Source organism: Hemitrygon akajei, unplaced genomic scaffold (assembly GCF_048418815.1).
Source record: "Hemitrygon akajei unplaced genomic scaffold, sHemAka1.3 Scf000113, whole genome shotgun sequence".
Taxonomy (NCBI): Eukaryota; Metazoa; Chordata; class Chondrichthyes; order Myliobatiformes; family Dasyatidae; genus Hemitrygon; species Hemitrygon akajei.
Genome location: NW_027331999.1, coordinates 1,637,596 through 1,664,740, shown reverse-complemented (window position 1 = coordinate 1,664,740; position 27,145 = coordinate 1,637,596). Strand labels below are relative to the sequence as shown.

The following is a 27,145-nucleotide window of genomic DNA, read 5'->3' as shown; positions in this document are numbered from 1 at the left end:
AGCAGGGGCGGTGTTGTTTTTCGTTCTTTGTTGAAGCGGGTCGGTGGTCGGATCGGCATCGGGTCCGGATCATCGCCCCCTGGGCGGGGGGAGCCGGAGACGGATAATTCTCTGCGGAGCGACACCAATGACTTTCAATTGGTGAGTGTTGATGCCTGTCCCGAGCTTTAACTTTCCCTTTAACTTAAAAGTCCCTTTAAACTTCAGAGTCCCGTTAGCTTTCCCGAACTCAAACAATAGAAAATCTGCAGATGCTGGAAATGCGAGCAATGCGCACAAAATGCTGGCCGGGCAGAATCCAGGAAAAGAGTACAGTCGACATCAGCGGCCGAAACCCTTCGGCAGGACTGGAGAATAAAAGGTGGGGGTGGGGAGGGAGAGAGAAACACAATATGATCGGTGAAACCTGAAGGGGGAGGGGATGAACTTTCCCGAATTGGCGGCCTCGCCTCGCTTCCTTCACAGAATCTGCCGGGGTCGGTCCGGGTTGTGTGTGTTTCATACAATTCTGGTCGCCCCCATTCTCGGAAGGATGTCGGGGCTTTGGACAGGGCGTGGAAGAGGTTTACCAGGACCCTGCCTGGATTAGAGGGCATGAGCTATAACGAGAGGCTGGACAAACTTGTGTTGTTTTCTCCACAGCGGCGCAGGCTGGGGTGAGACTGGATGGACGTTTAAAGATTACGAGCGGAATACGTAGAATAGACAGACGATAACTTTTCCCCCAGAGTTCAAATGTGTCTGATAAGGTAGGTTGCAGAAGATGTGAGGGGCGAGTTTGTTTTCCTCACAGAGTCTGCTGGGTCGGTCACTGGAATTTGCTCCCTCCGCAATAATCACTGCGCATGCTCACACAGCCCCCGGTGGGCGGTGGTTTATTTTCATCCCGTTCGTTGTTGAAGCGGATCGTCTGCGGGGGGTGGGGGAGAGGGAGGGAACGGGTCCTCGCCCCCTCGGGCAGGGATTCAGATTCCCATCGGTGAGTACTGAGGCCAGTGTCAAGTCTGGAGATCTGATGTTGGGCAGTGAGTTATGTTTAATCACAAGTCAGTGAGCAAATCGATGGTGAGATTACAGTTTCTGGTGTCCGTATTCCACACTGGGAGTTTTACTGCACCCGATTCCCAGTCTCCGTATCTGCTCCGTGCAGCACTGCCATTCTCCACATCCCACACCGGATGGTTTATTCAGTGAAATGCGATGTATTAATGATCTCAATGCAGTAAGTATTGATGGAAAAGTCAGATGAGCTATGGGCATGGATCAACACATGGAATTGTGATATTATAAAGTTAGTGAGACTTGGTTGCTGGATGGGAGGGCTGGCAGCTCAATATTCCGGGTCTCCTTTGTTTTAGTCGTGACCAAGTGTGCAGAATTAAAGGGGGGGGGGGCATTACTATCGAGAGAAAATGTTGCGGAGGTGCTCAATCGGGACAGTGAGGTGTTATAGAAAGACCAAACAAATTTTTAAAAAAGTTATGTTCACATTAATTAGGCTATGTTACAGATCCCTTTATAGTTTGAGGGATTTAAAGGAACTTTTTTTTTTAGAGATAATCGCAGACTATTGCAAGAAAAATAATTTGTTATACTAGATAAATTTCTACATATGGATTGGGACTCACATACTGTGAAATGGCTGGATGGACTTGAGTTTGTCGAATGAGTTCAGGGAGGTTTTCTTCATCAATATATTGATGTTCTAATGAGAGAGTGTGTGACACTTGATCTCCTGTTAGGGAATGAGATAGGACACATGACAGAAGTTTGTGCAGTATAACTGTCTACATCAAGTGATCACAAAGGGGGTGATCTTAAATTGATTTTTTTTTTGCATCTGTGTTTACTTGGGAAAGGGACACCAAATCTCCAGAAGTGAGGCAAAGCAAAAGCGAGGTCATAAACCCAATGAAATTACAGACGAGGAGTTTGCTGTCTTGTGCCAAATTAGTGTATTAAATCTCCAGTGACTGACAAATTGTTCCCTTAGACACTGAGCAAATGCAGGAAAGGCAGGGGTTGTGGCAGGTATATTTAAATTATACTTGGTGATGTGAGGTACTGGAGGATTGGAGGATAGCTAACATTGTTCTGTTTAAGAAATGCTGAAAAATTAAACCAGAAAACTATAGGCCAGTGATTCTGACATCAGTAGTGTAAACAGTGTTGGAAGCACCACATACATAATTATTTGAAAAGACAGGACTAATTTGGCATGATCAGCATGATTTCCTGTGTGCTTGGCAATGACATAGAGTTTTTTTCCAATGAGGTTAGGGGGAATGTTACGAGGGAAGTATGTAAAGTCAATGCTGTGGATGTTGGCAACATGAACTTTTGCAAGGCGTTTAACAATCCTGCATGGGAGTTTGGTAAAGAAAATTCATTTGCTCCACGTTCAATGTAAGGAAGTAAATTGGAGTAGACAGTGGCATTTTGGGCGAAGGCTGACAATGATAGTAGATGGTTGTCTCCCTGATTGGGGGTTTATGACCGGTGGAGAGCCACAGAAATGGCAGTTGGGTCGTTGCTGCTTGTCATCTATGATAATGTGTTTAACTTAATAAGTGCATTTGCATGTCAGCAAGATCAGGGGTGTAGTTAGCAGAGAGGCAGGTTACAGTGGGATCTGACGCAGCTGCAAACTGAGCTGAAAATGGCAGATGGAGTTTAATGTTGGCAAGTGCAAAGTGTTGCACTATGTAGGTCTTACACAGTAAATGATAGTGCACGAAAGAGTGCAGTGGAATAAAATGATTTGGGAATACAGGTCCATAATTCATTGAAAGTAGTGCCACAGGTAGATTGGGTCATAAAAAAAGAGCCTTTGCCAGATTGCCTGCATAAATTAATGTACTGAATCCTAGAGATGGGATGTTATTTTGAGGTTGTATCAGACGTTGGTGATCCAAATTTGGCATATTGATTGCAGTTTTGATACCCTACCTACAGAAGGTTGAAAGAGTACTGGGAAAATTTGCAGGTTGTTTTTTCTGTGAGATTCTGAGCTTAGGGTCTGGTGTAAGCAGCTGTCTGGCCCTGCTCATTCCACAGAACTGTGAGCGGCCGTTCTGCTAAAACCATATACAACTGGTTTGATGTTTCACTCTGATTCAGGTGTGAAAACATTCACATTATTAGTCTGCTTAACTATTTCTGCTGCAGGGAACATCAGTGAATGTGAAAACTGATACAAAGAACAAAATCGATGATCTCAAAACCATGTTACCTATTACAGTCGATGCTGCGAGTTTCCGGAATTCTATATTTTTTTTCTTCCGACTCACATTCTCTGTAGTTGATTCTAAAACATGTTTTCATGATTCCTTAAAAAAATCAGTTTGTGACAGTCACCAGACCATAAGACACAGGAGCAGAATTCAGCCTATCGATTCTGCTCTGCCATTCCATCATGGCTGATCTCTGATCCCACTCAGCCCCATATGGCCTACTCGCCATATCCTTTGATGCCCTGACCGATCAGGAGACAATCAACTTTTGCCTTAAATATACCCATGGACGTCCTCCACTAGAGTCTGTGATAGATTCACTCCTCTCTGACTAAAACAAATCCTTCTTTAATCTTTTCTAAATGGTTGCCCCTCAATTTTGAGGCTGCACCCTCTAGATTTGGATACCTTCACCACAGGACCCATCCCCTCCACATTCACCCCAGCCAGTCCTTTTAACATTCGGTAGGTTTCAATGAGATTCCTCAGCATTTTTCTAAGTTCCAGTGAGTACAGACCCAAAGCTGCCAAATGCTGTTCATATGTTAACCCCTTCATTGCTGGAATCATCCTCATGAACCTCCTATGGAGATTCAACAATGACAACATATGCCTTCTGAGATATTGGGCCCAAACTGTTATTGACATTTGAAATATGGCCCGATTAATGTCTCATAAAGACTCAGAATTTTCTTCTTGCTTTTATATTCTATTCCCCTTGAAATAAATGACAACATTGCATTTGTCTTCTTTATCACAGACTCAACCTGTAAATTAACCTTTTGGGAGTCAGGCATGAGTACACTGCTAACTTTTCTTTATTTCGTTAAGTTACTATATTATAAATAGATACTAATAAAGAGAGTGGTTTTAACATCTAAACCAGACTCCAGTGTGAACTCTATTGCTGCGGGTTCGTTTCTGAAACGTTACAGTTCGTAACACAGCTTTATAAAACTAGTTAGACCATATCTGGAGTGTTTCATACAGTTCTGGTCGCCCCCATTCTCGGAGGGATGTCGGGGCTTTGGACAGGGCGCAGAAGAGGTTTACCAGGACACTGCCTGGATTAGAGGGCATGAGCTATAACGAGAGGCTGGACAAACTTGTGTTGTTTTCTCCAGAGCGGTGCAGGCTGGGGTGAGACTGGATGGACGTTTATAAGATTACGAGAGGAATAGATAGAGTTGACAGACAATATATTTTGCCTGGGGGTTGAAATGTCTAATACATTTAAGGTGAGGAGATGTGAGCGGCAAGTTTGCTTCTGTCCACAGAGTAATGGGCAGCTGGAGTCACTGCCTGGGGTGGGGGTGGGGGGGGGCACCAATCCTGTCACGTGGTCCCGTTTCCCGTTCACGTTTTTCCGCAGATCTGCAGCATCTGCGGGTCACTGCTCTACGTGTACGTGTACCTTCATCTTTCCCCGTTCAGACAAGGCAGTGAGATCCGGATCGGTCACGTCCTCTCGTTGTGGTGGACAATATGTTTTTTTCTGCAATGTTTTCAGCATGGTTCATTCCACTGTTTTTATCTGCTGAAGTGCAACCAATGTTTCTGGGTGTCTGACCCATTTATGTGAGAATTTGCCTTTTCTATTCCTCTGAGCTTCTGATAAATGTGTACAGTTTTGTTAAGCTTCACTCCAAAATTTCCAAAGCAACAACCCAGTCAGTCAAATAGTTCCACACAATTAAAACAGTTTATTACATTTTTTATTTTTGTTCTATTTATATAATTTAACTATTTAATATGTATATTTTATTTTAAATCAAAATTGTTAAAATTGCCGCAGGGACAACAAATTTCATGACATATGCCGGTGCTATTAAACCTGATTCTGATATTGATATGGGAGACCCACCACCGGTCATCTGATCCCAGTTACCGCAGATCGTAAAGTGAGATTGAAGCCTTTTCTATTTTATTTACATTCCTCAGAAATGACAACAGTTCAGTTTGCTTCTGTGGTTCCAGAGCAGAAGCTCAGTCTGTCTAATATTTCCACACAATTAAAATGGGGAATTTGTTTATTATCATCACGTACTGAGCTACAGTGAAAATTCTCCCTGACGTACCATCCACACAGATCAGAACGTTACAACAGTACATTGAGCTGATATACGACAGAACAATAATTGTAACAAAGCATTATGGCTGCAGAGAAAGTGCAGTGCAGATAGACATATGGTGCAGGGTCACGTCGAGTCACATTGTGAGGCCGAGTCCATTTTATCATACATTTGGCTTATAGACACAGACAGGAAGCCGCCCTTGAGCTTGTCATTACTAATAACTGCAGGTCTTCTTTTTTTCTCACTTTCTCGTGGCACTGGACAGGGATGTCCATTAGGCCCTTTATTATTTAATCTTGTATTGGAGCATTTAGCTATAACATTACGTGAAGCTTAAAATATTCTTGGTATCTCTATGAATGGAACCATACATAAGATTTCTCTTTATGCAGATGATCTTTTGGTTTTTATTTCAAATCTTGAGGAATCAATTCCTAATCTTTTGAAAACACAAACTTTTCGGTAAATTTTCAGGATATAAACTTTACTTTAATAAAAGTGAATTGTTTCCATTCAATGTCCCTGTTAGTATATATAACGATATTCCTTTTAGAATTGTTAATATATTTAGATATTTAGGTATTATAATTACTAAAAAATATAAAGATCTCTAAAAAGAGAAAGTAGTTCCTTTAATGGACTCCATGAAACAACAATTTTCTAGAAGCAATCCACTTACTTTTTCTTTAATAGGTCATGCTCGTGCTGTGAAAATGATGATTTTTTCTAGATTTTTATACATTTTCCAAAATATACCTATCTTTTTCACTAAAACAAAATCATCAAATTGACTCTCTTATTTCTTCCTTTAGTTGGAACAGTAAGAGACCAAGAATTAATAACGATCATTTACACAAATCTAAAAAAAGATGGTGGACTTGCACTTCCTAATTTAAAACTATTATTGGGCTGTGACTATTAGACCATTATGTTTTTGATTATATTGGCTTGATGAGAACCAAAAATCATTTTGTATTGATTTGAAATTAAAAGCTGTTAAACAATTTCATTTAACTTCAATTTTAGGAGCTCCATTACCTTTACAGCTCTCTAAAATTCCAAGTTTAAATCTTTACCCGGTTATTAAACAATCCCTAAGGATTTGGGTTCAGTTTCGTTTCTTTTAAAATTTTAAACAATTTGTCTAGTTTTTTATATCGAAACTTTTCATTTAAACCTTCAACAACTGACCCCATTTTACTCCTATGGAAAAATAAAGGGATCCATTCTTTTACGGATTTATGACCTTTGAAGAGTTAATTTACAAGTTTTCTCTCGCTCATACACATTTTTGCAATATGTTCATGTGAAACATTTTTTACAAACATGTTTACCTAAGTTTCCATATTTACAAGAAACTGATTTGTTGGATACCATTTTGAAACTGAATCCCTTAGTGAAAGGTTCCATTAGCAGAATTTATAATTTATTTTTGTTACAAAAAGAGAACATATCACTAAAGATTAAATAAGATTGGGAGAGAGAATTTAATATGACCTCTGTTAATGAAGATTGGCTTCGAGTTTTGAAAAACGTAAATTCTTCTGTATGAGCCAACCACTGTTTAATTCAATTTAAAATTGCTCACCGTTATTATTTAACAAAGGGGAGACTATCTAAAATATTTCCTAGTATAGACAAATGCTGTGGTAGATGTAAAACTGAAGTAGCTACTTTGTCACATATGTTCTGGTCATGTTCTTCATTAAAATCATTATGGAAATCTTTATTTTCAACAAGTTCTAAAGCTGTGAAAATTAATTTACAACCTAATAGATTGACTGTTCAATTTGGAATAGTTACACATCATATTCAGGGTATTTCACCTTCAGATGAACATGTAATTGCATTTGTTACACTACTGACAAGAAGGGCTATTTTATTAAAATGGAAAGATATTTCTTCCCCTACATTAATTGAATGGTTTTCTCAAGGAATGTTATATCTTAGTTTGGAAAAAAATAGAAGTAGAACTTTTGTTCCTCGATTCAATTTTGAGAGAAGATGGGGTTCCTTTGCCAAATATTATCATTTAATTTGAATTATGCTATATGGTTTCCATTCAATTTTTTTAATAAATATGAAATGGCGGTTGCTGATTCTTTTTTAAAAAAACTTAGATGATGGTCAAAAGTATTGGTCCGGAGGGTTCATTCCTAATGGATTTTTTTCCCCTTTTTTTGTGGTTACTGGGTTTTTTTCCGAGTTAGATGGGGTACTTTTTCCCCTTATTTTTCTATATATATATTTCCATTTTTATATTTTACAATCAGTTTTTTCAGCTTTATTAATTGTATGCATATTAATTGAAGTTTTGAATAATTTTATAGCTGTAGTAGATTATGTATCAATAAAAAAGATTCTAAAAATGAAAAATGAAACTGGCAAAACAATAACTGTAACCAAGCATTATGGCTGCAGAGAAAGTGCAGTGCAGATAGACATATGGTGCAGGGTCACGTCGAGTTACATTGTGAGGTCGAGTCCATTTTATCATTCATTTGGCTTGTAGCTGTAGACAGGAAACCATCCTTGAGCCTGGTGTTACGCGCTTTAAGGCTTTTGTATCCCTTCCCCGATGGGGGAGCGGGTTTGCAGCAAGAATGTCCAGGTTGTGAGGGTCTTTGAGTACATGACCCGCTTTTCCGAGGCAGGGGAAGTGTAGGAAGAGTCCATGGAGGGGAGGCTTGTTTCCCTGATGTTCTCTGCTCTCCAAAGTTCTCTGCCGTTCCTTGCAGTCATGGGCAGAGCAGTAGCCATACGAAGGCGTGAAGTATCGACATGAAGCTCAGAGACCTCGACCTTCACCCTGCCTTGTGTAGCTGGATCCTGGACTTCCTGTCAGATCGGCGGCAACTGGTAAGAGTGGGCTCCCTCACCTCTGTCCCTCTGACCCTCAGCACACATACCCCACAGGGGTGTCTCTTTATTCCCTCTCTGTATACTCTCTGTATTCCCATGACGTGTCGCCACCCACAGCTCCAATCTGTTAGTTAAATTTGCTGACTACACTGCACTGACTGGCCTAATCTCAGATAATAACGAGGCAGCCAACAGAGAAGAAGTCATCACCCCGACACAGTGGTGTCAAGAAAACAACCTCTCCCTTATTGTGACAAAAACATAGGAGCTGGTTGTGGATTACAGGAGGAATGGAGACAGGGACCAAATTCAACATTTCCAAGACTGTTATTGACACAAAATGCACATTTTAATATTGATCATGACACAATGTATTTAAATATCGTTAATGACATAAAACATATTTATAGATTGTTACTGGCAGAGAATCGTATAATTTGTGTTCCGTGTGTTATCTGAATGTACTTGCCTGTGATGCTGCCACAAGTCAGTGTTTCTCTGTACCTGTACCTTCCCGTACTTGTGCACTTGGCAATAAATTCAACAGGACCTGAGAAATCTCAGTGAGATTTGATTAGTGATGATCATCTTGGCAGCTCGGTAGGTCGAATGTATGAGACAGTACACTGTTAAATGCAAAACCCTGAACAGTGTTGATGATCAGAGAGATCTTAGACTCCAAGTTCATCGCTCCGTGAAAGAGACTGCACAGATTGATCGGGTGGTTAAGAAGGCAAATGGCATGGTTGTCTTTATTAGTTGAAGCATTGAGTTCAAAAGTCGGGAAGTTGTGTTGCAGCTGTTACGAGCCTGCGGTCGTACTGTGACTGTTTCTTTAAGAGCGCCGGCGTGAGGAGGCGGGACTATGACGTCAGTCACAGGTTGACAGCACTGACTGTGGACTGACCCATAAGAGAGAGAGAGCGATCAGACAGGCAGGCGGCCAGTCTAAAGAGAGAGAGAGAGAGAGACTGGAAAAGCTGATCGCTTCAGTTAGTCGCAGCTGAGGCTTGGAACTCCCCTATGCCCACAAGAGTGGGTTGATCATCGGTACACGGAACCACAACGAATGTGTGTGGCTGTCATTTCGTATAATCCATAACAGTGGATTTTGGAATATCTTGTATTAACCCTTGCCTGGGTATGTTGTGTGGTAACCCCTGGAAGACGGTATTCCTGTGACAGGTTACTTTCGCAGATAACTGGTATGTGGACGGATTCAACGGATAAGAAGTTCGTCGGCGGTTATTTTGATGTAACGGCCTTTTCTCTACATTTCACCCTGGATTACAAATATCTCTCTCCCATCATTTATTCCGTGAATTTCTGAACTTTCCTACTTTACCATCTCAAGACTCTGAGCTTTGTTCCCTCACGATCGATAGTCTGGGAGTTATATTTATACATATATACACTTAACTCTGTCAACTTCCCTTTATTTTGTTAAGTTACTATATTATAAGTATATACTAATAAAGAGAGTGGTTTTAACATCAAAACCAGACTCCAGTGTGAACTCTGTTGCTACTGGTTCGTTTCTAAAACGTTACAGTTCGTAACACAGTTTTATAAAACTAGTTAGAAAACATCTGAAGTGTTTCATACAGTTCTGGTCGCCCCCATTCTCGGAAGGATGTCGGGGCTTTGGACAGGGCGCAGAAGGGGTTTACCGGGACACTGCCTGGTTTAGAGGGCATGAGCTATAACGAGAGGCTGGACAAACTTGTGTTGTTTTCTCCAGAGCGGTGCAGGCTGAGGTGAGACTGGATGGACGTTTATAAGATTACGACAGGAATAGATAGAGTGGACAGACGATATATTTTTCCTGGGGGTTGAAATGTCTAATACATTTAAGGTGAGAGGAGATGTGAGCGGCAAGTTTGCTTCTTTCCACAGACTAATGAGTAGCTGGAGTCTCTGCCTGGGGCGGGGGGGGGGGTGGTCCCCAATCCTGACACGTGATCCCGTTTGTCCCTCCCATATAACCACAGATGGGCAGCATCTGCGCGTCTGTTTCGGAGGCCCCGCCTCCCGATGATGTAACAATCTCTTCGCGCATGTTCATAGTCTCCGGGTGGACGGTGTTTTCATCTCCGCTCCGAGCTGAAGGGGGTCGGCTGTGTGTTCGTGAAAGACTTTCGTCTCTTCCGTCGGGATCACTGTCTGCGGGCCGAAGATATCACTTTCCGATCGGTGAGTATTGAGACCGATCCCGAGCGGGGAGATCCGATGTTGGCCGTGAGCCCCGAACTGTGGGCCAGGAATTCATTTGTTTCCAAACTATATGGGCTCGTCAGAAATGTGTCGACTTCACTTAATCTGCATTGAACGATCCAAACCAGGAGCCCAGGCTGTCTGTTTTCACAGAATTGAAATGGAAGTCCCGCCGACAGGTCACGTGAGGCTGTTTGCCCCAGATTCGACGAGCCCCCACTTGTTACGAAACCCCGTAACCAGGTAACTTACCAGCAAAGATAGATGGATCAGCTGAGTCGGATGCTACTATTTTCAAGCGTTTTATTCAAAAAGGGCACAAACGTATGGTTAATACAAAACATTCAGATCATATACATCATCAAAACTCAATCTAAAACACCGGTGTAACCATAATCAATCAGAAATAAGCTCTACAGTTGTCTAGGGGTTAATACTGAGTCCAACGGAAATATAAAGAGTCACTCAGAAGTTTGCAGGCTTTTCCTTTTTGGGAACCGCTGGGGTTTTCACGTTGTAGAGAGAAAGAGATGATTTAGAAAAGATAAACACTTGCCCGTCGTCTTGGCAGAGCAAATCCTTGGAATCAGGGGAGCAGACTTCCCCGTTGTTATTTAAAAGCAGTCTTTCGTTGGTTCTAGCCACAGATTCAAATTCGGAATCTAACGCACGTGGCTTCCTTCAAAATGGCGTCCCGCTCCCACGGGAATCGATATCGTGTTTCCTTGGTGTCTCCTTGGTGCATCTGAGGGTTGTCCCCCCCTCAGACCCGCCTTTATACTTCTTCACGGGATCGCAGGTGTCAATCAAGTTGCAGGTAATGCGATCTCTCTCACAACCAGCCCACTTTGCCCGAGGGCTTTTCACGTGGTCTCCATGAGACAATAGTCAAGGTCACCTTCATTCTGCTTCTTGGGAGAACATGGTCTCTCTCTCTCTTTTTGGGTCAGTTGACCCCCCTTAACTAGGGTTCTTGCGATTCTCATGAAGGAGGGGGCCAACGGCATAACACCTCCCCCCATAACGGGTTTTTAACCAGCGGTTTAAAACAGGTTGACACAGGATTTTTTTTTTGAATCTACATACTACACAAGCTTTTCTCTTCACAGAGTACTACTGTTATACATTCAAGTCAGTATCTAAACAGGTAACAAGTACAGTGCTCCTTTTTCTTGAATACCTTAACCTCACGTGCCATACTAACGCCTGGTCGCATCAAACTTCAGCTCAATAACCACCTTATTTATTTGCTTTCTTCAGCAACATAATTAAGGAGGTGTGATCTTAGCTTACATACATCTACAAAGGTTCATGCAAAAGACAAATGTTTATGTTACTTTCAAACTTAACAGTCAAGCTTCCATGGGTGTTGTCTTTATTATTCACATACTTTGTCGATGACATGGTGTGATTTTGGCCGCTGAGTCCCATTAACTTAACCTGAACTCGCCTTGTTTCCTGAGGCTTCTCACATTTGTTCTGGAGCTTTATGGCTGTTGTGTCTTCTTCCGGAGTGGGGTGGGTGAGAAAGGAGAACGTCCCAGGTTGTGGGGATCTTTGGTTTCACTGCCTGCTTTACCGAGGGACTGGGAAGTCTAGGGGGAGAATGGTTCGAGCCTCAGCTCCCCGCAGTAGAGCTGAGCCATACATTACTCCTGCACGTTTATAGACCAGCGACGGCGGTCGGTCCAGTATAGACAAGACAAGATCTGTATCCTAGGATCTGTAATACAAATTTCCTGAAATGGTCCTGTTTTAACTTAGAAATGGAGTGATAGTATAACAGTAAAGGAAGCACAACTTTTCCCTGTAAATTATTCTGGAACTCATTTGTCTGTTATTCCTGGAAATGTGTCCGGTGCAGTTGTTGCTAATGCGGTTCACATGAATAATCTCAGGAATGATCGGCTTCATGTGTGAGGAGCATTTGATGGTTCTGGACCTGTGCTCAATGGAGTTCAGAGGGATGGTGGGGGTGGTGGAGGGATGTATGGTTAAGTAAACCTACCAAATGTTGAAAAGCCTGGATACAGTGGACATGGAGAGGATGTTTCCATTAGACAGAGAGTCTGTGATCTGACAGCACGGTCTCAGAATAAACTTGCTTCCCTTTAAAACTGAGATGAGAAAAAAAAATTGGCCAAAAGATGTCTGATATGTGGAATTTGTTGCCGCAGAATTTGTTTGAGGCTGCCATTTGGGTCTATTTGTGAAGTTTAATATACTGATGATTGCTGAGTAGCTTCAGGGTCACAGGAGGAAGGCAGGAATAGATAGATAGATAGATAGATAGATAGATAGATACTTTATTCATCCCCAAGGGGAAATTCAATGTTCCTCCAGTATGATATCACATAAACACAAGACAGACCAAGACTAACTGACCAAAAAAACCACATAATTATAACATACAGTTACAACAGTGCAAAGCAATACCATAATTTGATAAGAGCAGACCATGGGCACGGTAAAAAAAAGTCTCAAAGTCCCAGATAGCCCATCATCTCACGCAGATGGCAGAAGGAAGAAACCTCCAACGTGGCAAAACTTCCCGATGCAGCCTCTGGAAGCACCCGAGCACAGCCAACTGTGAGTCCGTCCGAAAACTTCCGACAACTTCGTGCCTCCGACCAGCCCTCCGACACCGAGCACCGAGCACCATCTCTGCCGAGTGCTTCAACCCCGGCTCCGGCCACCAAGCAACAGGCAAAGCCGAGGATTCGGGGCCTTCCTCTCTGGAGATATCTCCGATCGCTCAGTAGCAGCGTCAGCAGCACAGGCATGTCAGAAGTTTCGCCAGATGTTCCTCCGTGCTTCACACATCCGTCTCAATCAAATCAGGATTGTGCACGGCCCCTACTTACAGATAACGGATATTCCTTACTGGAGTGGCCGCTGCGCCCTGCGTCGTCGCGCCGCCATGATTGAATGGTTGAGTGGTGGAGCAGACCAGATAGATTGAATCACCTAATTCTGTTCCTGTGTCTTGTGTCTTACCATGACTGAATGATGGCTCCTTCTTATCCCGTATTGTTTTGTGATGTGTGAGGGACAATTAAAGATTGTTCACTGAGATCATTATATTTGCCAACGTTTAAATTTCAGTGAGTTTTGTTCCTAGTAACATTAAGCAAAAATGTTTGGTCCTCCTTTTCATTGTTAACGTGCTTCATTATCTTTCATGTTAACGTTAGACCTGCAGTGAGAGATTTATTGGAAGAAAAACCACGACTGAAGACGAGGGAACAGCAACATGTGAACCAGCCCGAGGATTGAGAGCATCAACTGGAGAGAACCCATCTGACTCAGAGATTCCAGTGATTCAGTCAGGAGAAAGTTTGGTGAGTCTCATTTACTCAAACACTGTCCTTTAGACATTACATACCTGTACAAAGGAAGGTAGGAAATAGTTGGGAGTGAGACTGAATGTGCCCCGAAGAACCAGTTATGCCAGTACCAGTCAGACACAGTTGTGAAGAAGCTCCCCCCCCCAATATTCCCTTTAAACTTTTCACCCTTCACCCTTAACCCATGTCCTCTGTTTTTTTTTCTCCCTTAGCCTCAGTGGAAAAAGCCTGCTTGCATTCACTCTATCTATACCCATCATAATTTTATACATCTCTATCAAGTCACCCCTCATTCTCCTATGCTCCAGGGAATAAAGTCCTAAACTATTCAACCTTTCTCTGTAACTCAGTTTCTCAAGTCCCGGCAACATCCTTGTAAACCTTCTCTGCACTCTTTCGACCTTATTAATATTCTTCCTGTAATTCGGTGACCAAAACTGCACACAGTACTGCAAATTCCCCCTCACTAATGCAATATACAACCTCACCATTACATTCCAACTCTTATACCCAGTACTTTGATTTATAAAGGCCAATGTACCAAAAGCTCTCTTTACTACCCTATCTACATGTGATGACACTTTTAGGGGATTTTGTATCTGTATTCCTAGATCTCTCTGTTCTAGTGCCCTCCTCAGTACCCTACCATTTACCTTGTATGTTCTACCTTGGTTTGACTTTCCAAAGTGCAATACCTCACACTTGTCTGTATTAAACTCCATCTGCCATTTTTCCAGCTTGTACAGATCCCTCTGCAAGCTTTGAAAACCTTATTCACTGTGCACTACACCTCCAATCTTTGTATCATCAACAAATTTGCTGATCCAATTTACCAAATTATTATCCAGATCATTGATATAGATGACAAATAACAATGGACCCAGCATTGATCCCTGTGGTACACCACTAGTCACAGGCCTCCACTCAGAGTAGCAATCCTCCACTACCACTCTCTGACTTCTCCCATTCTCAATTCCCAATCAAATTTACTACCTCACCATGTATACCTTGTGACTGAATCTTCCTAACTAACCTCCCATGCGGGACTTTGTCAAAGGCCTTACTGAAGTCCATGTAGACAACATCCACTGCCTTGCCTTCATCCACTTTCCTTGTAACCTCCTCGAAAATCTCTAATATATTTGTTAAACATGGCACAAAGCCATGTTGACTCTCCCTAATAAGTCCCTGTCTATCTAAATAATTGTCGATCCTATCTCTTAGTACTCCTTCCAATAATTTACCCATGACCGACATCAAACTTGCCAGCCTATAATTTCCCGGATTACTTTTAGAGCCTTCTTTAAACAATGGAACAACATGAGCTATCCTCCAAATCTCTGGCACCTCACCCGTAGATAACGACTTTTAAATATATCTGCCAGGGCCCCTGCAATTTCAACACTAGTCTCCTTCAAGGTCCGAGGGAATATCCTGTCAGGTCCTGGAGATTTATCTACTCACCTCAAGATAGCAAGCACCTCCTCCTCTTCTATCTGTATAGGTTCCATGATCTCAATACTTGTTTGCCTTATTTCCATTGACTCCATGCCAATTTCCTTAGTAAATTCAGACACAAAAAAACCATTTAACATCTCCCCAATTTCTTTTGGTTCCATACATAGCCAACCACTCTGATCTTCAAGAGGATCAATTTTATCCCTTAACTATCCTTTTGCTATTAATATACCTGTGGAAGCTCTTACTATCCTTCACATTGACTGCCAACGCTACCTCATGTCTTCTTTCAGCCCTCCTGATTTCTTCCTTAAGTATTTGTTTGCACTTTTTATACACTCCCTGTTTCTTATACATGTCATACATCTCTCTCTTCTTTATCAGAGTTCCAATATCCCTCAAGAACCAAGGTTCCTTATTCTTATTCACTTTGCCTTTAATCCTGAGACTTTGTTCCCAGGGTGTCCTCATGGTCCGTCCAGAAATGATTTCAGCTGGTGACAACCCTGTTTTCCCCTGTGGGGTAACCCTCATGTGGAATCGGGCTAATGGTCGGACCTTCAACCAAGTGAGTCCAGTCTCCGCTGTTAGTCTGGCTAGTTTACTCTTCAGCGTGCCATTGGCTCTTTCCACTCTGCCAGCGGCCCGTGGTTGGTGTACACAGCGGAATTGTTGCTTGATAGCTAGTTCGTTACGTACCCCTTTGTTTACTTTCACCACAAAGTGTGGGCCATTGTGAGAGCTCAGCATCTCTGGCAGGCCGTACCTGGGAATTATTTCCCGTAATAATATCTTCATAGCTGTCATAGCAGTATTATTGGTAGTTGGAATAGCTTCAATCCACCTACTAAGCAGATAATAACTAAGCAGTATCTATAGCAATGTACTCTAGGCAATTCAACTTGTAGACACAAAAAGATCCACCTAGCAAGGGAGACATACCCGGTGTGCAGGGTATAGGTTACCAACCATTCCCTCCTTTCCCAGGGGTGTACAATTGTGTATATGATCGACCAATATCGGTAAAAATTGTGTAGGAACACAAACCTGTCCCGCTGGATAATCCAAAAAGCTAGGTTGGGTTCTTTCTGGCATCCCATCTGGGACCACAATTTGCACCCCCTGAAAAGTACGTACCTCCCTCATGTCTGGCAAACCTGTTCTGCTTAAGTCACAGAGGGATGCTTGACGGGAACCCGAGGGGACTACAACTACCGAGGATTGTGCCGCACTTTTCACTGTCTCATCCGCTAAAGCATTGTATTTAGTGACTCAGTCGGATATGTGAGTGTGGGCTGCTCATTTAATAACAACCAAAACGTGAGCGGTGTAGAGCGGTGAGTAAGTTGTTTACAAAGGTGGCATTACTAATGGGGTGGCCAGAGGAAGTCAGGAATCCCCATGTTCCCAGAGATCCCCGTAGTCATGTACAATTCCAAATGCATAATGGAGTCTGTATAAACGTTCCCACTTTAGTCTGTTGCTGGGATACAGGCACGAGTCAGAGCAAACAGCTCAGCCTTCTGGGCGGAGACAACTGCTTCAAAAGAGGCCTGTTCAATTACTTCACTGTCCGTCACTATCACATCGTTTCCCTGCTGGATCCACAAAAGAGAAAATCCTGGATCCATCCTGGATCCACAAAAGAGAAAATCCTGGATCCATCCTCAGAAAATGTTGCCTCGGGCTTGAGAGGATATTGAGGAAGGGATGGGAGAGTCTGTCCTTCTTTCATGGTGATCTGGATGCGGGGCAGTTGGTGCTGTCAACTTCATTGTCTGAAATTGAGCAGAGATTATGTGCCATGTCTTGGGTTCAGTCAATATTAAACGAGAGACTTACCAGATGTCCTGTCTTCACCTCAGACTCCTTCCAGTATCAGAGTTGGCCCGCGGCCAAGTCTTGCCAGTCTCCCTTGTTGCTGGAGGCTTGTTTCGTCAGGATGTAGGCAAGGAACCCTAGGCTCTTGGACTTGAACCCAGGGCAAACCCTAACGAAGGTATGGGCAGCCACCAGTCCTGTCTGTCGCCAAAGGAAATCCGGAACTTCGGCCAGTAATGCACTGCCCTCTTTTCCTTAATCCTGTCCAATCACCGTGACTGGGAACTTCTGTCCCTCGTGGGGTGCATGATATTGACTTTCCTCAGTTGAGCACCCCGTAGGGTCATAGCACAGAGTCACGTAGGGGTCGGCCGCTGGCAGAAGGGGTTCAAATGTGGTGGAGTCCAGATTAAGTGCCCACCACTGGGGATTCGGAAACTGGGGAAGCTGTCGGTTGTTCACCTGTCACAGGGTGACAGCATTGTCTGTCTCTCCTTACCCCCTGTCCTCCACAATCAGCTCCTTTGTTTTTGTGACAATGAGGGAGAGTTTGTTTTCTTGATGCCATATAACAATCACAGCACAGAAACAGGCCATCTCGGCCCTCCTAGACCGTGCCGAACTCTTAATCTCACCTAGTCCCACCTACCCACACTCAGCCCATAACCCTCCACTCCTTTCCTGTCCATATACCTATCCAATTTTACCTTAAATGACACAACGGAACTGGCCTCTACTACTTCTACAGGAAGCTCATTCCACACAGCTATCACTCTCTGAGTAAAGAAATACCCCCTCGTGTTTCCCCTAAACTTTTGCCCCTTAACTCTCAAATCATGTCCTCTCGTTTGAATCTCCCCTACTCTCAATGGAAACAGCCTATTCATGTTAACTCTATCTATCCCTCTCAAAATTTTAAATACCTCGATCAAATCCCCCCTCAACCTTCTACGCTCCAATGAATAGAGACCTAACGTTCAACCTTTCTCTGTAACTTAAGTGCTGAAACCCAGGTAACATCCAAGTAAATCGTCTCTGCACTCTCTCTAATTTATTGATATCTTTCCTATAATTCAGTGACCAGAACTGTACACAATATTCCAAATTTGGCCTTACCAATGCCTTGTACAATTTTAACATTACATCCCAACATCTGTACTCAATGCTCTGATTTATAAAGGCCAGCCTTCCAAAAGCCTTCTTCACCACCCTGTCTACATGAGACTCCACCTACAGGGAACTATGCACTGTTATTCCTAGATCTCTCTGTTCCACTGCATTCCTCAATGCCCTACCATTTACCCTGTATGTTCTATTTGGATTATTCCTGCCAAAATGTAGAACCTCACACTTCTCAGCATTAAACTCCATCTGCCAACGTTCAGCCCATTCTTCTAACTGGCATAAATCTCCCTGCAAGCTTTGAAAACCCACCTCATTATCCACAACACCTCCTACCTTAGTATCATCGGCATACTTACTAATCCAATTTACCACCCCATCATCCGATCATTTATTTATATTACAAACAACATTGGGACCAAAACAGATCCCTGAGGCACCCCGCTAGTCACCGGCCTCCATCCCGCTAAACAATTATCCACCACTACTCTCTGGCATCTCCCATCTAGCCACTATTGAATCCATTGTATTACTCCAGCATTAATACCTAACGACTGAACCTTCTTAACTAACCTTCCATGTGGAACTTTGTCAAAGGCCTTGCTGAAGTCCATATAGACTACATATATAGACCAAGGAGATGGTGGTGGACTTTAGGAGATCTAGGCCTCATATGGAGCCAGTGATCATTAATGGAGAATGTGTGGAGCAGGTTAAGACCTACAAGTACTGGGAGTGCAGTTAGACGAGAAGCTAGACTGGACTGCAACACAGATGCCTTGTGCAGGAAGGCACAGAGTCGACTGTACTTCCTTAGAAGGTTGGCGTCATTCAATGTTTGTAGTGAGATGCTGAGGATGTTCTATAGGTCAGTTGTGGAGAGCGCCCTCTTCTTTGTGGTGGCGTGTTGGGGAGGCAGCATTAAGAAGAGGGACGCCTCACGTCTTAATAAGCTGGTAAGGAAGGCGGGCTCTGTCGTGGGCAAAGTACTGGAGAGTATAACATCGGTAGCAGAGCAAAGGGCGCTGAGTAGGCTACGGTCAATCATGGAAAACCCTGAACATCCTCTACATAGCACCATCCAGAGACAGAGAAGCAGTTTCAGCGACAGGTTGCTATCGATGCAATGCTCCTCAGACAGGATGAAGAGATCATTACTCCCCAATGCCATTTGGCTTTACAATTCAACCGCCAGGAGTAAGATATGTTAAAGTGCCGGGGTTAGGACTCAATGTATTTAAGTAAACTACTTAAGAACTTTTTAAAAGCTATTTATTAATGCTTATTGAGATAGTGATTTAGATGCATATCATATTTTTACTGAGTTAAGTATTGTATGTAATTAGTTTTGCTACAACAAGTGTATGGGACATTGGAAAAAATGTTGAATTTCCCCATGGGGATGAATAAAGTATCTATCTATCTATCTATCTATAATCCACTGCCTTACCCTCATCAACATTCCTCGTAACTTCTTCAAAAAATTCAATAAGGTTTGTCAAACATGACCTTCCACGCACAAATCCATGCTGGCTACTCCTAATCAGATCCCGTCTATCCAGATAATTATAAATACTATCTCTAAGAATACTTTCCATTGATTTACCCACCACTGATGTCAAACTGACAGGTCTATAATTGCTAGGCTTACTTCTAGAACCCTTTTTAAACAATGGAACCACATGAGCAATACGCCAATCCTCCGGCACAATCCACGTTTCTAATGACATCTGAAAGATCTCCGTCAGAGCTCCTGCTATCTCTACACAAACTTCAGATGTTATCTCTACACATACCAGTCAGATGTTGTTCAGACTTCAGACAGAGTCAGCAATCAAATGGTTGAGCATGGTGCGATGAATGTGCTGAGCTCCATATGTCACAATGCAAGAAGCATCTTAGGAAAGCCAGATGAGTTCAGGAAAGGGAATTTGTAGACATCATTGGGATGTGGTGGCACCCAACAGTCTGAGGGATTCAGGGGAACAAATTTGTAGAGAGATTGCAGACCATCCCAAGAAACAAAAGTTGATTCAGTAAGTGATTTTAACTTTCCATGTGTTGACTGGGACTCCCATACTGTAAAAGAACTAGATAGGATAGAGTTTGTCAAATGTGCCCTTAATCGGTACGTAAAATTCCCGATGTAGAAGTGTGTAATAAGCTGTTAGGCAATGATCAGGGCTGGCGACAGAAATTAGTGATCATAATGCCAAGAAATTCAAAATAAAGATGGAAAAAGAGAGGTCTGGAGCATGAGTTTAGATTCTAAATTGGAGAGAGGTCAATTTTGATGGTGTCAGAAAGGATCTGACAGGTGTGGTTTGGGCAGGCTGTTTTCTGATAAAGGAGTACTTTGTAAGTGGGAGGCCTTCAAAAGTGAAATTTTGAGGGTGTAGAGTTTCTATGTGCCTAACAATGTAAAAGTTGAAATGTAACTGGTGCAGGGAACCTTGGCTTTCAGGAGATACTGAAGCCCTGGATATTTTGTTCTTTTAAATGCCTCAGACATTTGAGTGCTACCAAGACTCTTTAATCATCATCCATGCTCTGAGCTCATCTGAACTTTTTCTTTCTTTGTTGTCTGTTGGTTTCTAGCTTCCCAATAGCTTTTGCATTTTTGTTTGCCCTCTCTTTGGCTTTTATGTTGGCTTTGGCTCCTCATTACAGCCACTGTTGTGTCCTCCTGCCTTTCCAATGCTTGCATTTCTTTGGGATGTATCGATCGCTCAGCTCCCGAATTGCTCCCAGAAACTCCAGCCATTGCTGCTTCATTGTCACTCCAACCTTTTCCCTTCCAAACAAGTTTGTCCAGCTTCTCTGTCATAGAATCATGGAGACGTTCAATATGGAAACAGGCCATTTGGCCCATCTAGTCAATGCCAAAAAAACACTTAAGCTGTCTATTGCAAGTACCTGCACCGAGACCATCGCCCTCCATACCCCTACCATCCAGGCTTCCTTCAAAACCTCTTTGAAATGGTGAAACCGAGCTCATATTCACCACGTGCTGACATCTCATTCCACACTCTCACGACCATTTCAGTAAAGAGCTTTTCCAAATGTTCCCATTAAATTTCCATCTTCCCCACTTACCCATGGCCTCTGGTTGTCATCCCACACAACCTTGGTGGAAAAAGCTGTTTACATTTACCTTATCTATACCCTCATAATCTTGTATACTTCTAACAATTTCCCAAAGCAATGTACAATTTCCTTGTTTATGTTTAGAGCCTTTTTTAGGTGTATAAGATGATGAGGGGCATTGATCGTGTGGATAGCCAGAGGTTTATTCCCAGGGCTGAAATGGCTAACATGAGGGCGCATAGTTTTATGGTACTTGGAAATAGATACCGAGGGGATGTCAGGGGCAAGTTTTTTACACAGAGAGTGGTGGGTGCGTAGAATGCACTGCAGGCTATTTGTGTGAGAGTGTTTCAGTTACTGTGGGGCCAAGAGCCCATGCAGCTCAGTGGGAACAGGGAATAATACCAATGGAAAGAGTCAAACTGAGTCAGGTCACAGATTGGAGATGGCAGAAATGCCCCATTCTTATAGAGACGGGAAGAGCATCAGAGAGTTTGATGATCATTCCAGATACCAGCACTCTGCCCAGTTAGAAGATGATTTCCCTCTCCAACTTGGGATGAACTTCACTGTAAGAGTGTGTTGCCAGATCACACCTTGACAACTCAAGTGATCTCATATGAAAAGTTGTCCTACACAAATTGATGGATTTTGTAAATCTTTTTACAGGCTAAAAACAACAAGGAATTTATCTATGGGAATCTCGAACACAACACGCCAATTTTGCTGTCTCTGTCCAGATATTTAGTAAGTGAAGCAAGGGATACACTCGATCATCCTTCCTGCTCAGACTGTGGGGAGGGATTCATTTAGTCAACTGACCGACTGGCACAGCGGTCATTTTACACAGGGGAGAGGCCGTTCATCTGCTGTGACTGTGAGAATGGATTCAGTGGGTCTTCTCAACTGAAGGTACATCAGCAAGTTAACTCTGGACAAGGCCATTCACCTATTCTGTGTGCGGGAAGGGATTCAGTCGTCTTCCCACCTGTGGACACACCAGTCAGTTCACACTGGGCAGAGGCTGCTCATCTGCTGAAGTTGTGGGGCAGGATTCACTCGGTCTTCTGACCTAATGGCTCACCAGCGAGTTCACAACGGGGAGCAGCCGTTCACCTGCTCGGACTGTGGGAAAGGATTCACTTACTCATCCCAACTGATGGTACATCAGCGAGTTCACACCGGAGAGAGGCCATTCACCTGCTCAGACTGTGGGGAGGGATTCACAGAGTTCTCTGGCCTGCAAGCACACCAGTCAGTTCACACTGGCAAGAGGCCGTTCACCTGCTCAGACTGTGGGAAGGGATTCACTCTGTCATCTTACCTACTGACACACCAGTCAGTTCACACTGGAGAGTGGCCATTCACTTGCTCGGAGTGTGGGAAGGGATTCACTCGGTCATCTCAACTGAAGGTACATCAGCGAGTTCACACTGGGGAGAGGCCATTCACCTGCTCAGACTGTGGGAAGGGATTCACTTCGTCATCTCAACTGAAGGTACATCAACGAGTTCACACCGGAGAGAGGACGTTCATCTGCTCAGACTGTGGGAAGGGATTCACTCTGTTATCTTACCTACTGACACACCAGTCAGTTCACACTGGAGAGTGGCCATTCACCTGCTCGGAGTGTGGGAAGGGATTCACTCGGTCATCTCAACTGAAGGTACATCAGCGAGTTCACACTGGGGAGAGGCCGTTCACCTGCTCAGACTGTGGGAAGGGATTCACACAGTTGTCTGGCCTGCAAGCACACCAGTCAGTTCACACCGGCAAGAGGCCGTTCACCTGCTCAGACTGTGGGAAGGGATTCACTCTGTCATCTTGCCTACTGACACACCAGTCAGTTCACACTGGAGAGAGGCCATTCACCTGCTTGGAATGTGGGAAGGGATTCACTCGGTCATCTCAACTGAAGGTACATCAGCGAGTTCACACTGGGGAGAGGCCGTTCACCTGCTCAGACTGTGGGAAGGGATTCACACAGTTAGCTACCCTACAAGCACACCAGTCAGTTCACACTGGGGAGAGGCCGTTCACCTGCATATTCTGTGGGAAGGGATTCACTCAATCATCTCAATTGAAGGTACATCTGCGAATTCACACTGTGGAGAGGCCATTCACCTGCTCAGACTGTGGGAAGAGATTCACTCTGCCATGCAACCTACAGAAACACCAGCGAGTTCACACTGGGGAGAGGCCGTTCACCTGCTCAGACTGTGGGAAGGGATTCACTCAATCATCTCAATTGAAGGTACATGAGCGAATTCACACTGGGGAGAGGCCATTCACCTGCACAGACTGTGGGAAGAGATTCACTCTGTCATGCAACCTACAGAGACACCAGCGAGTTCACACTGGGGAGAGGCCGTTCACCTGCTCAGACTGTGGGAAGGGATTCACACAGTTATCTGTCCTACAAGCACACCAGTCAGTTCACACTGGGGAGAGGCTGTTCACCTGCATATTCTGTGGGAAGGGATTCACTCAATCATCTCAATTGAAGGTACATGAGCGAATTCACACTGGGGAGAGGCCGTTCACCTGCACATTCTGTGGGAAGGGATTCACTCAATCATCTCAATTGAAGGTACATGAGCGAATTCACACTGGGGAGAGGCCATTCACCTGCTCAGTCTGTGGGAAGAGATTCACTCTGTCATGCAACCTACAGAGACACCAGCGAGTTCACACTGGGGAGAGGCCGTTCACCTGCTCAGACTGTGGGAAGGGATTCACTCAGTCATCACAATTGAAGGTACATGAGCGAATTCACACTGGGGAGAGGCCATTCACCCCCTGTTAATGTGGGAATGTATTCACTCAGTCATCTAACCTTATGTAACTCTCGCTCCGGCTAGCAGCTAGTAGGGGTGATAGCCCCCTACCTCGGCCAAATTTGGGTGGATGCTGTGCCGTGTCCCCTGTTACAAATCAGTACCCCAAAATAACAAAAGGTACACAATATGTGATTAATAATTCTTACTTTGACTATAGGGTTAGTGAAGTAAAAAAAAACAGGGCCCACTCTCCCCATTCGTGGCTTCTCATCTCTCCTAAGCAAAAGCCCATGAAATTCTCTCATCCAGACTCACAAGAAGGAACATTTCTGTCATTGGATAGCCCAGCACTCCAAAACCTTCTTATCTCTAGTTGTAACCTAGACATTGCTGCTACAGAGAAACCATTACCTTAGCAGTGAAACATTACAGAGAGGCCATTAAATCAACAGTGAAACCTTACAGCGTGTTACACTTACAACACACTACCGGGTTCACACAGGGGAGAAAGTTTCAATAAGCTGCATGCTGGATATTTGTCCATCAATGTTGCTGAATGCAATTTTGAGAGTGACTGTAGGTGTTGAACTCTGCAGTAATTGCTGCTGCTCCCCAGGCATGGGAGGAGTTTCTTCTGCTGCATATTCACCTTTAATGGGACTAGATCTGTGACAAATGAATCAGTTCTATCTTAAACACTGTCTCCGGTACTTAGTGAATTTATAACACACCTAGTATACAGTAGAGAGTCAACTCAGGCCAGCTGAACCCTGCCATTGATTCTGTTCCACAACAGATCTTTCAAATCCTCCCCTGTTGTTCACCTCTCACTCTCCCTGGGATGAGGTCCAAATAGTCACCACTGTGTGGGTGAAGAGGTTTCCCTTGAATTTTCTGCAGACTGAAGAAGTCGAGCTGACTGCAGTTCTGTCTGAGATGTTCTTCGCCCCTCTAATCTCCGGGCTGAGGAAGAATGACATTGGGAGTTAACCTCCTTAATCACGATTCATGTCCACATTATGGATCACTTTCCCCACTTCTAAAGTGTTGTTAGCGAACATCACTGTCCTCTAAAGACTGAAAGCAGAGTGGGAAACCATCAATTGGATTTTCAACGAAGCTGGTTCAGAAACCAGAGGCGAGTCTGCACAGAGCAGAGTTTGGGGCTCTAAACGATGGTCGGGGTAAGAACGTATGATGAGGAGAAGGGATTCAGCAGCAGGGCATGGCAACGAATGACATTTGGAAGCAGATTGACGGAGAAAGTAACTAGGTTATCTGACTGATGACACAAACACTACCTGTGGTGAGGTGCTCCACTGGTTGAGGAACACGTGTGTTGGGAATGGTTTTATCTATTGGGGGAGATGCTCCTGCTTGTTTATCCTGTAATATAACCAGATGGATTGACCTATCTGAAATAATGTATTGATGATCATATAATTTGTAAGATTTTGACTCTAAAACTGGATCAGGCTTGAATTTATGATGCCTTCATGAGGTGATGGAGGGCATTCGTGAGTTTGTGTTTTAAAGCAAGATTTTGGTGAATGATATTTGCCACTTGATTGTACCTTTGTAAGTAATCAGATTGAGTTAAACTGCTGCAGGATCCTGGAAAGTGTTGGATTGTGTCTGGTTTCACTTGGCCTTTTCTGCACTTACTGCCTTGTTTGTTTATATTTCAAGTATTCTGCATTTTTTTTCTTTTGTTAACCACTTTGTCCTGTATTTGGACGCTAATTGGCAGACAAAATAATTTGGTTATCTGACTGACGAACAATGCCTGTGGTGGAGGCACATGTGTGTGTTGAGAATGGTTATACCTATTGAGGGAGTTATTCCTGCTTGTTTATCCTGTAATATTATATCCAAATGGTTATTTGAGATGATCCTATCTGAAATAATGTATTGATTATCATATAAATTGGTGGATTATGTCCTTAACTGAATCAGGCTTGAATTTAGGGTGCCTTAATGAAGTTACCGTGGTCATTCATCCATTTGTATTTTAAAGCAAGATTTTGGTGAATGATATTTGCCACTTGATTGTACCTGCGTAAGTAATCAGATTGAGTTAAACTGCTGCAGGATCCTGGAATGTGTTGGACTGTGTCTGGTTTATCTTGGCCTTTTCTGCACGTACTGCCTTGTTTGTTTGTATTTCATGAAGTTTTGATTTGTTTTACTTTTGTTACCCACCTCGTCCTGTATTTCCGCAAGGAACTCCTCTGTTTTCGGGAAGAGGTCTCCAACACTCAGTTAGGTGCTCGATGCTTCCTTGTCACCATCTTATCTGCTCAGATCATTGGGATGTCTCCCATGGAGGGTCATACTCATTTCACTGGTTAATGTTTTCTTCCAGAGTGATGATTTATTTTTCTGAGCCAGCTTCTCATTTAAGTTTTCTGATCTGTATTTCTTATCATAATTGCATATACACACATGGAGTCTGTTCAGTTCCTCCGCCATATCATTATCTCCATTTACAATTTCTCCAGCATCATTTTCTTTTGGTCCTATATCTACTCTCACCTGTCTTTTACTCTTTATATACTTGAAAAAGCTTTTAGTATCCTTTTTGATATTATTTGCTATCTTTCTTTCATAGTTCTTCGTTTCTCTATTAATGACCTTCATACTTTCCTTTCATAAGTTTTTTAAAAAACTTCCCAATCCTCTGTCTTCACACTAAGTTTTGCTTCCTTGTATGCCCTCTGCTTTGCTTTTACTTTGACTTTGACTTCTCTTGTCAGCCACGGTTACATCCTTTATCCATTCGAAAACTTCTTTTTCTTTGGAATATATCTGTCTTGCACTTTCCTCACTTCTTGCATAAACTCCAGCCACTGCTGCTCTGTCGTCCTTCCTGCTAGTGTCCCTTTCCAGTCAACCTTGGCCAGTTCCTCTCTCATGCCACTGTAATTTCCTTTACTCCACTGAAATATTGACACATCTGATTTCAGCTTCTCTTTCTCAAATTTCACAGTGAACTCAATCATGTTGTCATCACTAAGGGTTCCTTCACTTCCATCTCTCTAATTACCTCTGGTTCATTACACAATACCAAATCCAGTGCAGACGATCCCCTAGTGGGCTCAACAACAAGCTGTTCTAAAAAGCCGTCTCGTAGACATTCTAGAAAT

General features: G+C 43.3%; 1 protein-coding gene across 5 annotated transcripts; it reads left to right on the top strand.

Moving 5' to 3' along the window:
- On the top strand, window positions 1-26,100 carry LOC140723438 (uncharacterized). Of its 5 annotated transcripts, none has more exons than XM_073038010.1 (6): window positions 1-141; window positions 643-749; window positions 8,047-8,167; window positions 13,579-13,725; window positions 16,367-16,526; window positions 21,889-26,100. In XM_073038010.1, the coding sequence occupies exon 6, from the start codon at window positions 22,295-22,297 to the stop codon at window positions 24,023-24,025; it is 1,731 nt and encodes a 576-aa protein (XP_072894111.1). In that variant the 5' UTR covers window positions 1-141; window positions 643-749; window positions 8,047-8,167; window positions 13,579-13,725; window positions 16,367-16,526; window positions 21,889-22,294; the 3' UTR covers window positions 24,026-26,100. The 5 variants fall into 5 exon arrangements, with proteins under 5 accessions (XP_072894111.1, XP_072894110.1, XP_072894108.1 ...); XM_073038009.1 differs by having other exon boundaries at window positions 16,361-16,526; XM_073038007.1 differs by lacking the exon at window positions 16,367-16,526.
- The last annotated feature ends 1,045 nt before the right edge of the window (window positions 26,101-27,145 follow it).